This window comes from Merops nubicus, unplaced genomic scaffold, assembly GCF_000691845.1.
Source record: "Merops nubicus isolate BGI_N331 unplaced genomic scaffold, ASM69184v1 scaffold6128, whole genome shotgun sequence".
NCBI classification, from domain to species: domain Eukaryota; kingdom Metazoa; phylum Chordata; class Aves; order Coraciiformes; family Meropidae; genus Merops; species Merops nubicus.
In genome coordinates this window covers 17,463-29,487 of record NW_008627678.1, presented here as the reverse complement: position 1 = coordinate 29,487, position 12,025 = coordinate 17,463, and the positions used below count along the sequence as shown (strand labels likewise).

Sequence of the window (12,025 nt, the reverse complement as noted above, 5' to 3'; positions counted from 1 at the left end):
AGGAGCAGTCAGCCTCAGCAGTTTTAAGAGGGAGTGTAGTGTGTAATAGAAGGATTATATATCCAGAAGGGTGTATACATCCCGCCACCAGGATGTGCAAAGGCACCATTTCATTTTCCTCTCATTTTTATAGGCCCAGCTCGTCCACCTCAGGCAGCCTGAGGCTCCAGGGCTCCTTCATTTTTCACCTCAAGGGCCTTTTTTTTTTCCAGAAATGTGCTGTAGGGCCAAAAGGTTGTCACTAGCCTGGTGGACCCTTCTCTTCTGCACAGCCAGCCTGGAGGTGTTTTGATCCAGAAGCTACAAGGCCAAAGTCTTCTTCCAGATCTCACACTAGGTAATCAGAGAGGCTCTACATCTAGATTTTTATGATGAAATATACAGGCAACACATGGCTCAACCCAGCTCTACTCTTAATAGAGAGATATGCCTCAATTGAATTAAAATTAAGGTGGGGCTAATCTTACTTGACATTACCCATCTCAGAAGCAAGCCTTTCAGGCTCCTTTTGTAGCTGCCCCTGTACAGGTCGGAGAGTCATCCCATTTACCTAATACACATATGTTAAAATGGAAACTGAGGAAAGAGATAAATTATCCTCTAGAAGGTCTTTCATCTCTACATGCAGACAGCCCACAACTGACCAGGCTGAGCACTTCAGTTTTAAAATTAGGCAAAATAAATACTAAGGTTACTAAAGCAGTATCAATATGAGGATAGTAAATACTATATTAGCTAGACACTCACTGGAAAGAAAATCAACAAATGCCTGAAGACATTGCATGTTTCCATTCCATAAAGCTAGTGCTAAAGGTTTATCAGCTCAGTGCCTTCAAGTGATGGAATATGTGGTTCATAGAAGCAGAGTAGTCAAAATCAGCTGAGAGATAACAGATAACTGTTTCTGCACTTCAAATGAGTCCTCTTCAGGAAGAAGTCGTTCCCAAGGAGCTTTGTGTCAGGACCTCCGTATCTCTACAACAGTACTGTACAGGTTCACCTTTTCTTTGCTAATCATGTAGGCTCACACAGAGAAGCAGAGAAATATTCAGATTGTTTGGCATAACCAAGTTTTTAAACTGAGAAGCAAAATAATTTCAAAATCAAAATTATCTTCTAGGAGCTACTAGACAGTAGCAGACTTTTTAATGTACCAGTCAAAGGTGGGCAAAGATTAAATGTCTGTGATCTAAAGAGAAACACTCAAATGAGTGCAGTTGAGTGTCATTTCCTGCTGGCCAAAGCACCATTAGTTTATCCATCTCTTCAGCTCTGCTGGTCAAGGCAGGATGCTTTTCTGGATGCACTTTATTATAACAAATATGCTGCTATAACTTGTACTGAATTCTATTGCCTACATTGCAAAGAAAACAAATCAAATGAGCAACAGTCTGGCTTCCCTCCCCCTGTCTTTACAGGTTATTGAAAGCCCCTAAGCAGCTGGAACACGCAGACTGATGGTTTTGTTACTCAAGCCTGTGATTCTGAAGGTTTTACTCTATAGAATATCCATTTTTTTAATAATTTGTTTTAACCTGAAGGGCTTATTTTTTTTATTTCTTTCTGAGTCATTTCCACCTCCGTATAAACCAGTCTTTAATTAAAAGATATTCAGCTGGCCTCTTAGATTTACAGACTTTCTGTCACATTAGCATTCGCTTCCACATGCTGAATGCTGAATTCTCCAGATGACTAAGACATTGCTTAAATTCTTTAAACAGCTTTCTGGAGTGAGACATGGCCATTGCTTTTTGTGACCTTCAGTCTTAATTTGAATCTACTTACTGCTGCACTATCTGCACAATTGCAGTGGTATTGGACAAGAAAGACAGCCTGCACCCAGTTTTGCAGTTGTCAATGCTTTTCCACACCACCATGCTCATCCCACCATACAAAGCTAACAGATGTTGCCTCATCTTGTTGCAGGGCTAGGGCTATATTGATGTTAGAGGCATAGTGACCTCGTAAGTTGGGTGACATGCCAGAGGAAAGACTGCTCCAACATTTTTCCTAAGGAAAACACTGTTTTCCTCTCTGTATGCAGCCAGCTTTGCTGTACAGTGTGAAGAAATTCCTGGTTATGGGGGTTAATGTAACATACGACAACATTTGGAAAAAATTTAGGATTGTGCAGTGCAGAAATTCTTCACTATGAGAAGTTTGCTCTTCTTTATGTACCCAGGCAAACTACCTAGATTTTGAATTTCATCTTATCTCCTGCTTTCAGGAGGCCTGTTTTAAATTTTCTTCTGAAAATGTCATTTTGGTCCATAAGTCAAACCTGAGCTGACTCTGACTGTTATGGCACCATGACTGTCATTGAGAAGTCAGATTTTTTGTAGTGGCTCATTACTCCTTTTGCAGTGCTAAATTCCTTACAATGATTAGAAAGCATTTGTACTCAAGTTCAAGATGTCTGCATTTCTTCTTTAGGATTTATCATCATTTTGTCTGTAATTTTGAACCTCTTGCCTTAAATTGGAGTAGTTATGAAGTGTGAACTGAAATTTCACTCTGAATAGTGTGTGGTTCTTTGGCTCAGCATCAGATGGAAGAAGAGTCACCCAATAGTATGTGAAGCTCATGGAAGTTCTCTCTAAACTCTTCAGTGGGTTCCCAGGAGTTAAAGGCCTTCTTTATACTCAATTATATATTTTGCAGTGGGGTAGCTTTGGATATAGTTGAATCTGCCTTTACGAATGTTTTTCTCTTTTCTTTCTTCCTCTGTAGCCGACCAGACACGTCCTTCTCTTGGTTTGTAAATCCTTTCAAGTGTTTGTATCACCTGATCTGGAGAAATTACAAGAAGTACATCATTATTGGGATAATTCTGCTTATTCTCGTTGTCTTCCTGGTGCTCTTCATCTACACGCTGCCAGGTGCAATCAGTCGAAGGATAGTTGTGGGAGGAGCATAGGTTATGACTCGCATTGTAACCAGTCATATACAAACACTTCAGTTAAAAATAAAAGTCAGGAATACAGAATTAAACAACCTGAAGCACATCTCATTCCTTGTAAAATAAACCATAACTATTAGAAACTGGAGCTCACTTAGAAAATTTTAACATCATCTTTGGCTTCTTATTCAGACCCAGCCTTAATGTATATTATCATTAACATACTGCTTCAGCTTTAGAGACAATGGAAGTTTGATTCCGCACTAAAATTGAGCTTGAAAGTAAATTCCTTAATGCTATGCAGAAACTGATTTGTTGATCATTTATTATTACAGACAAATGATTAAATATTAAGAGCAAAATCTATACAGAAATATAAATGTATAGTTCAGTTTGTAATTAATTATTTGAACTGTTTTCTAGTGACCTATAATGGCACAATTATTTTGAAATAAAAGATCGATTAAAAAAAATCTGAGGTTAAATTATCTCATTTGATGTCATGTGCAGAATTCATCCTGTGATGAGCTCTGGCTCTGTAAAGACGTATCACGCTTACAAATGAGGTAAGTGTTGGTGACAGGGGGAGGTAGAAGCAGAGGTAGAAAGAATTCTTTTCACCTTAAAGTGCTGGGGATCTCTGGAGGAGGGGGATCAGGAGGACGAAGACTCAGTCACAGGCACTGCAGTAGCAAATGATCCTTGTTAAGGAGAGGTACCAAGGAGAATCCTGCTGCTTGACTAGCAGAGAGAAGGACAAATGGGATATAGAGAGGCTGCAGAGTGAAATAGGTCATGGAGTATTAAAGAAAACAAGGAACAAAACATTACACTGTTGTCAATATGAAAATCATCCTACTTAAGAATACAGAAGAAAATCTGCAGCCTGTATTACATACAAGGCAAGGCTTGATATCTTTATAACCCACCTTGGCCCCAAAGGGAGTGATTATGAATTTGAAGCAGCTATAGAAATCTCCTTGAGTCTCATCCATGGTTGGACATTTTACAAAGGTGACCTTTGAGAAAATGCTTTCCATCATGCTCTGCTCAGAAAAATTGTAAGCACCTTTTGCAAATTTTAAACTATCGGAAGGCAAGAAAAATAAATCCTTGAAATGCTGATAACTCCAGAAAGCTGTGGATGCAGGAGAGTTGTGAACATCTGTAGCATTCTTGGAGGCCACTTCTATGGGAAGCTCCTGTAGTACTGCTTGTACCTGGGTTGTTAAGGCTGTGCAATGAGCCTCTGTGTTTGCCTTGAGGCTACAACACAGGTAAAACTTTTTGTCAGTGAAACTTCGACAGAGTAAATATTTTATTTTTAAGAAGTATTTTAGAGGCTTATTTTGGATGGGATGAATTGCTTTAGAAGTGCCCCTTCCTCATTCTGCTGATGATAGAGGCAGAGGGCTAAAAGCAGGCTTAGAGCATCCCACCCCCACCCCATCTAGCTGATTGTAATTCCTAGTATTTCTTCTAAATGTCATGTTCTAACTGCAAAGGAAATAGAACCAAGTTATTTAGATATGTGAGTAATTACATTACAATTAGTGAGTGTTATCTTTACATTACAATGTGAGTTTTACCATTGGGTTCTTTTCCTTTAGACGTATATTTAATATGACCAAGAAATAAGAACACAATTACGTGTTAAATATAGCAGTGGAAGATAGTGATGTGGAAAGGTGCAGAGCACCACTGAGTCCCTTTCCATCTCACCCCTCTGCACTGGGCCCTAATCTGGTGCAGTTTCTACTTGCACAATGTTGTGTGATGCGTTCCCCTGAAACCACTTATTCTTCACTTTTGTGGTACTTTGCAATTGAACCTGTATGAAAAGGAAAAGGAAATATTATTTTCCCTAATATATCTCACCATGCCATGAATTTTGGAATTGCAATTTAAAAGTTCCAATAAGAGCAAATGAAATTATTTTTGTGCAAAAAGCGGGAGATGAATCATGACAACTGGAGTATGTCGTGACAGGCATAAAGGCAATGGTTCTGATATTTTTTTCCTGATGGGCAGTAGGTTGCATCCTGCATGGCAGCTGCTGTGTCCACTGTTCTTACTCTGCTAGTCTGATCCTGCTGCCATGGAGTGCATGAAGCCCTGGACTGTGGCTTGAGTGCCCTGCCATTGCCAGAGGGTTCTCTTGCATGGCTCCAGGACCAAGCCTTGGCTCCCAACCCCAGCAGCAAGCACACAGTGGCAGCAGCACTGTTAGAGCAAGATGGCAGAACTTACATCCCCCTCTCAATCCTAGTCTGAGTCTGGATGAGCAGGGACCTTGCAAAGACCCTGTCCCCTTTCATCACTTGCAGCACAAATTCCAATCTCTTTTACCCCTGCTGTCCCTGGGTCTTCAATGTTCTGCAGCACAGCCATTCCTGAGCCCCCTGTTTTGCTGAACACTGAGGTCCTCTTACCCCCGTGTAGCCCTGAAGCTTGGACTGAAAAGGGATCATGCAGCCAAAAAGCAAGCAAGCTAACTCCTCTACAACCCTTAAACTGCCTATCACTACACTCAACACATGTAGCCTGAGCTGGATAGCATTGTCTTATGGGACAAAGCTAAATCAAATTCCTTTTGATAATCTTCCAGATGGCTGCAAAGTAGCTGGAAAGGTAGGGCTGCCAGTAAGTATTAAAAAAGACAAAATAGAGCAACACTCAAAGCTGGGCTACTCATACAGATGCCAGATGTTATCGTTCTGCATCTTGAGTGAGTTTATGGTGACATGAGCTTTGTGGTTGATAGGAAGTGAGGTTTATACCACAAATTGTTATAGTCAAGGGCTTCTATCTTATTTTACACAAAAAGAAGAGATCTCTATCCTGAGCAGTTATCTCAACATTGGTCTGCAATTGTGCTGGCTCAGTTTTGAGGCCAGCTGGTACAACTTGGAGTTTTATCAACTGGTTTCTGACCACAAATAGCTCATTAAATAGCTGAGTGATACCAGTGGCAAAACAAGATCCGTGGATGTAAGATTGTAGTCTTGGAATGGGAAGGCTCGCCAGGAATCCCCCAAATATTTTGAAATAATAGCCTACCACTGCTGATCTAAAAAGGTACATCCTGTTTTGAGACATTTGACTTGCAACAATAAACACTGCTTTTTTCATCCAAAAAAATCTTCTCAGGTGGAAGCAGATATTACCGTTTTGGGAGACAAATCTGAAAGATGGAGAGACCTATTCCCAAACTGTTGATGATGAACAGACTCAATTTTAGGTGTATTAATTTGTCAATGCCAAATTTCAGGTACCCTGGGTCAGATTTGGAGACACAAACTCACCTCCCGAAGGCATTCAAGGAACAGAGTCCCATGATTTAGTGCTGTGGAGGATGTCTGGCATTGATCTGTTCTAGGCTCCTGTTGTAGCTGGTTTGACCTATGAGCACATCAAGATGGGTGACTGGTTGCAGACATGTCAAAGGGTTGTGTTGACTAGGCTGAATCCATCTCTAGCCTGGAAACATGCATTGGTGTCAAAGCCTTGCTGCTTTAAACAGGACACATCAGGTCACAGAGTAAATAGCGGCCTGTTGTCACCCAGGCATGTGGCCATTGTTGTAGGTGGATGTGCTTCATTTTCAATCACTATGCAAAACTTTGCATCAGAATAAGTTGTACAGGCTTATAAATGCTACCAGCAGATGTCCAGCAACACAGTGGTAGAGATGGGGCAACAGGGGAAGATGGACCTTTGCCTTGTTCTGGTGTCACAGCTGGAGAACATCTGATGAAAGGCAATGGAAAGTCTACTTTTAAGGAGGAAAACCAAAGCAGAACCTAATGAAGATACAATATGAACTTTTAGAAGAAGAATGTTTCTCAGCAGAAAAAAAAAAAAATCTTAACTCCAGGAATACTAATGGGGACATTAAATGAAATCTTTGTAAACCATTATTATTTTATGAGTCAGAAGGAAGAAGCATTGCTGCCATCACAGAGCAGATACGTGAAACTACTCACCTTAACAGAGCAGGAGGGAAGCAATAGAAAATCACCATCAGTTCTTTGCTGTCAGGGTCTCCCATGAAAGTTTACAATGTTGAAAAAAATGCACCAACAAATCATTGTGTTGTGAGTCCTTGAGCAAATTATCTATTCATTTATACCTCTGTTGTTTCTGTTGGCTCAGTTCAGGAACAGACAGTGGAATGGTAATACTACAGGCATGCAAGAGCACGAAACATTTAAGAAGCAGCAGAAGTTCTGAGCTTTGCCCCTAAAAGCAGAGTTACCGGTAACCAGTATCTACCACAGTGGAGGTCGCTGCAATCTTGCCTGATTTACTAGTCTAAGAACAGAAAAGTGCCCTTATCAGTGATTTGGCTGCATGATGACCAGGTACATGTCAGTAAAAGATGAGCCTTGTGGGTACTGACCTCTTTTGACAATTTTGCATTCGCATATAGTTCGTTAGAACAAAAAAGAAAATGTCACCTCGTCTCACACTTCAAGTGTAGCATGTCCCAAAGGATACACTTGCTGTTCCTGACTCCTGCTACATAAGTCTGCTATAAAAAAAACCTCTTCACCAGTGTAAGCAAAAGCTACCTCAGCCCAGTTGCTTGTGTGTGCTCATCTGGAAAACCCGGTGGTGTGAAATGGTCACCAGACTCACTGGGAGTTAAGGATGGACACTGTGCAGCACCCATTACCAGCTATTTCCTCCTCATAAAGTCCCAGCCCATCACAAAACCCTCAGGAAAACTCAAGCATAGGCTTCCCTCCACTGCCACCACGACTAGGGAGCATAAACCATCACAGAATAAAAAGGGATTGGGGAAAAAAAAATATAATTTCTAATTCACTCTCCCTGCCCATTGAGCAAGACAGAGAAAAGCAGCTTTTGATTTTCCTGTAGCCCAAGTTCCCATCAAGCCTCCACTGATGCTGAGCAGCAGACTCAGGACATCTGCAGCCTCCCAAGCAGCCCTGGCTTTTACAAAGTGAAAGCCATAATCTGTGCTGGAGGATGAGGTTTCAAAGCCTAGGCTTGTGCCGTGCCAGGCAGGACACACTTCCCTTCACCCCAAAGTCGTTTCTGCAAAGCTCACCAGGCCCCTGCCAGTCTCTGTGCAGTTAGCCTACATTGCATACAGTGAGGTGGCATCCTGGCAGTGTGCAGGACCAGGCTGGCACATGGGTTGTCCAGATGGGGAACACTCACATCTGCAGCTTAGCATTCTCTCCAGAGACCTGCCCTGGAGATCTGTTCTCCTTCCTTTCCCTTGGTGCTGGCACAGACCCCTGGCAGCAGGTACATCCCTCTCCTGTCTCCATGTGACCTTGGCAAAGGGCTGATTTGCTTCTGCTGTGAATGAGGCAGTGTACCTGCCTCCCTCCCAGAATAAAGGGGCTTGGGGTTGGGGGGCTCTTCTGACAACCTGGCAGCCAAAGCCAATCAGAAAAAAAAAAAAAAAAAAGCCAGTCTTTTGGCTGATGGACAGATGTTTCCAGGTCCTGTTCTGGGAGCCATTGTGCTCTGAGCATAGCGTGTGCTCACCTCTCCTCCCACACCAGTACAAAGCAGAAGACTCAGGAGAGCCTCTGCAGCCACCATGAGAGGTGCTGGCAGGCTCTGACAAGCCGTGCCAGCCCTGCCTGGCATATTGGCCTTGCATTGTTCATACTCTGGAAGAGCAGGACATGAAGGAGAAGCAGGGGAGCATCAGAAAATCCTTTTCACACTGGAGCAACTTCAGCAACTCACACACTGTGCTTCTCATCAGAGATGTGCTAATTTGTTTGTGCAGAAGAAGGAAGGTTTGCTGGCTATCATTTACGCAGCTCCTTCCATTTTTGAGGGTGTGATGGAAATTCACACGATTGCTGACTGCTCCAACTCTTTAGCAAGCCACTGCAGCAGTCAGCATTTAATTTGCTGTGGGACCCCAGCTGCTCATGCTGAACCACAGCTCTTTCAAATGCATCAACCAGCAGCCATGGTTGCCCAGCCATGGTTGCAAACAAATAAACAACAAACTCAGCAACTCTGTGCCTCTTGGCAGATTTAATTCTTCTTGGTTTTTAAGTCCAATATGAAAAAGCCTGGATCTCCTGATTTTGGGGAGTTATGTATTTTTCATTTAGTGTGGGGGTTTGTTTTATTGTGGGTTATTGGGATTTTTTTTCCCAAACTTTCTTCAAAGGTAAGCTTTTAGAGAAACAGAAGAGATTTTACCTGTAAAGAGATTGCTTTCTTACTCAAGAAAGGTTTGAAGGCACTGTGGTTGATGTTCATGTGATCATAGCTCCAGAGAGGCTGGTTTATCTGAAGCTTTAACACCTGGAGGTCTCCCTATACCATTACACCTACCCCCTAGAGTTCTCCCTTTTTACACCACATGTGTTCAACCATCTCAAGCCAGACCTGACACCCTGCAGTCCATGCAAGCTGTCCTCCACTTCCAGTCCGGTTTCAGCACAAAGAAAGGTGGTCACTGCTGCTGAGGATATATTAAGGACATTCAGAAAAAGGATGGCTTTGGCCAGACCTTTGAATCTTATTCCTCACCTAAAGGTACCCTAGAGGCTGTTCGTTTAACTACCATCACTCTACTGTCCATATAGGTAAGAAACAACCAGGTCCATCGTACATGGAATATTAGAACTCAAATCTCCATCTCAGTGCACTGAAGTGTTCCACAAAGCCATATCTAAGATATTCCACAGAATATAAGATATTCCACAGAAATATCTTATAACATTGCAGTTGTGGCTGCTTCTGAGGTGTTTGTTGGGTAGGTCATTCAATCAGGGTTGTGAAGCCAGCAGGGGCAGGGGCAGGGGGTCTGCAGGGTCTCTCCTGCTCTGCTCTCTGCAGAATATTCTGCACCTCAATCCCAGCCTGCAAACTGCATGATACCTGACTGGTCTCATAGTAGCTAAAGACTACCTTAAAATGACCTTTACATTTGGAAGAAACAAATCCTCTGGTGAAGTAATATAAGAATTTGTTTCGTGCACATATTTGTCACAGAAATGGCTTTTGAGTGCCAGGAGAAGCTCCTCATTGCTCTTTGTGTTGGATGTGATCTCCAAAAGGGGTGTTTATGAGCTTGACTGAATAGCATGTTTGCCTTCAGCTATGAAGTGCAGAGTGCTGTCTCCTTTCAGACTAGGTTAGACATTTTCTATCAGCTATTTGTGAGTGGGGGAAAAAACTCAACCCAAGATCTGGTTCCAGGCTCTCAGATATTTGGTATAAGACTACCAGCTCTTTAGTCCACTTTCTAATTAAGTCTCCATCTCAAAAGCAAACAAATAACAACTTTTCACATATATCTGATGGAGAAAGGATAATTGATAAAGATCATCCAGGCTGCAACTCTTTTAATAATTTCTTCAAGCAGGTATGTAGACTAATCAGTGCTACGTTAATTAGCAGAAACTATGCATCTGCTTACTGGATGCTTCTGCCATAGCTCCAGGAGTCTGCAGTGGTAACGGAGGCCACTTTAAGAGCAAACTATAAAGATCTCTGGCTGTTTCCTCTCTCCCACTGACCAAACAGTGGCCCTGGCTGAACTCTCTCTGATGACACTGACTGTTAATTAATGGGCTAATTCCAACACCCCGCTCTTTCAGAGTTACCTGCTCACCACAGCACAGAACATTTTTCATGTCGCAGCTTCTCAAAAGGGCTGTGCTTGACCTGCTGGTGCAGGAGGACACCGTTACAGCAATGCCTCCCCCTTTTGCTGCTACTCTTTTTGCAAGCAACTGGCTCCTGCCAGTAAGCAAGGCAGAAAGCAGCAAGTCCACTGCATGCAACTGCTGGCTCAGAGGCTAGAGTGAAGGAGAGGCTGGCAGAGGGGAAGAAAATTATCTCAAATTTCCATGTGCAGCCCCAACCTGCATTTCCCTTTGCCATTCACACGCTGAGACCATGGAGATCTGCAGGTGATATCTGCAGGTGCTCTAAGACTTCTTCCTCAAATGTTTTTGAGGAAAGGCATGTACTGAAATTGGGCATCCATTAGTAAGCCAAACAGAGAGTCATTGGATATTGGGAAATACTGTAATATATATAAAAATATATTATAAATACAGACCAAGAACTCTTCAAGATGTCTACATTGCTAGGTGGGATGGTTGAATAGTATAGTTACACTGCCATCATCTTCCTCCAGTGGTTTCCTTTTACTCTAGCTCTTTGTGATTCTCTCCAATTCTTATCCAGAAGGTTTCTGTGTACCCTCAGTCCCTGAACCAGGGCAGTCAGCTACCCTGGGGTACCACAACTCAGAGGGATTCCTTTACCCACTTGTGCTACCTGCAGCCTAAGTGGCTACAGCCAGTCCAGCTGCCTCATTTGGAAGCCCTGCATCTCAAACCTTCATCCTTGACTAAAGCACCTTGCACCCATGAGCAGTGGCTGCAGCTGCAACCCCCTCCTGGGTTAAGGGACAGATTTCAGACACAAGGAAATCCAGACAGGTTTGTCATGCCTGTAGCATGTTGGTCCATGCCATTTAGCTCTGCACTGAAAATTCCACACTAGATTTCAGGAAAAAGAGCCAAATACAAAAGCAGCTCCCAAGGCTGTTGGTGTGTCATGAGAGACAAAGATTTATTTTTTTGTTTACTTATTTGTTAGTGATGTTTCTCTTTCCTGACAGATAAGCAATAGTTACTCCTCTGCAGAAAAAAGTATAAAGTTCTGATATACTGACAAAGCATTGACATGTCAATATGACTGTACAGCAAATAAACCTTGGCTACGTTTGATTTATGTGATGAAATTTTAATTAGCCATTGCAATAAAACCTCACCAAAGCACCAAGCAAAGCACTTTTCAAAAGCCTGTGGCCTCTTGACACCATCATTATGTTCTTGGCTCTTGGTGTGTGAACAGCTCCACCCAAGAGAGCAGCTTTGCCATTGACCAACAGCTCTCCAGAGGTGGTACCCACAGTGCAGATGAATGTCAACAGCTTGTGTAGAAGTGCTCCACTACAGCAGCTTCAAAGGCTATTTTAGCGCCTTGGAACACAACTGCAGTGAATATCATACAGAGAAGTCAACATATTCAACAAACAGTAATAACAAGAGCAAGTCATTAATCAAAGGATGTGAGTGTCATCTTGTTCTGCTCAGTTCA

At 42.5% G+C, this 12,025-nt stretch overlaps 1 protein-coding gene across 1 annotated transcript in view; it reads left to right on the top strand.

Moving 5' to 3' along the window:
• FER1L6 (fer-1-like family member 6) overlaps positions 1 to 2,957 on the top strand; it is a 63,196-nt gene extending 60,239 nt beyond the window's left edge. Inside the window, exon 40 of the mRNA XM_008946405.1 lies at positions 2,731 to 2,957. Within this exon, the coding sequence (XP_008944653.1) occupies positions 2,731 to 2,917 (187 nt within the window). The 3' untranslated portion in view covers positions 2,918 to 2,957. The remainder of the gene's footprint in view (positions 1 to 2,730) is intronic.
• The last annotated feature ends 9,068 nt before the right edge of the window (positions 2,958 to 12,025 follow it).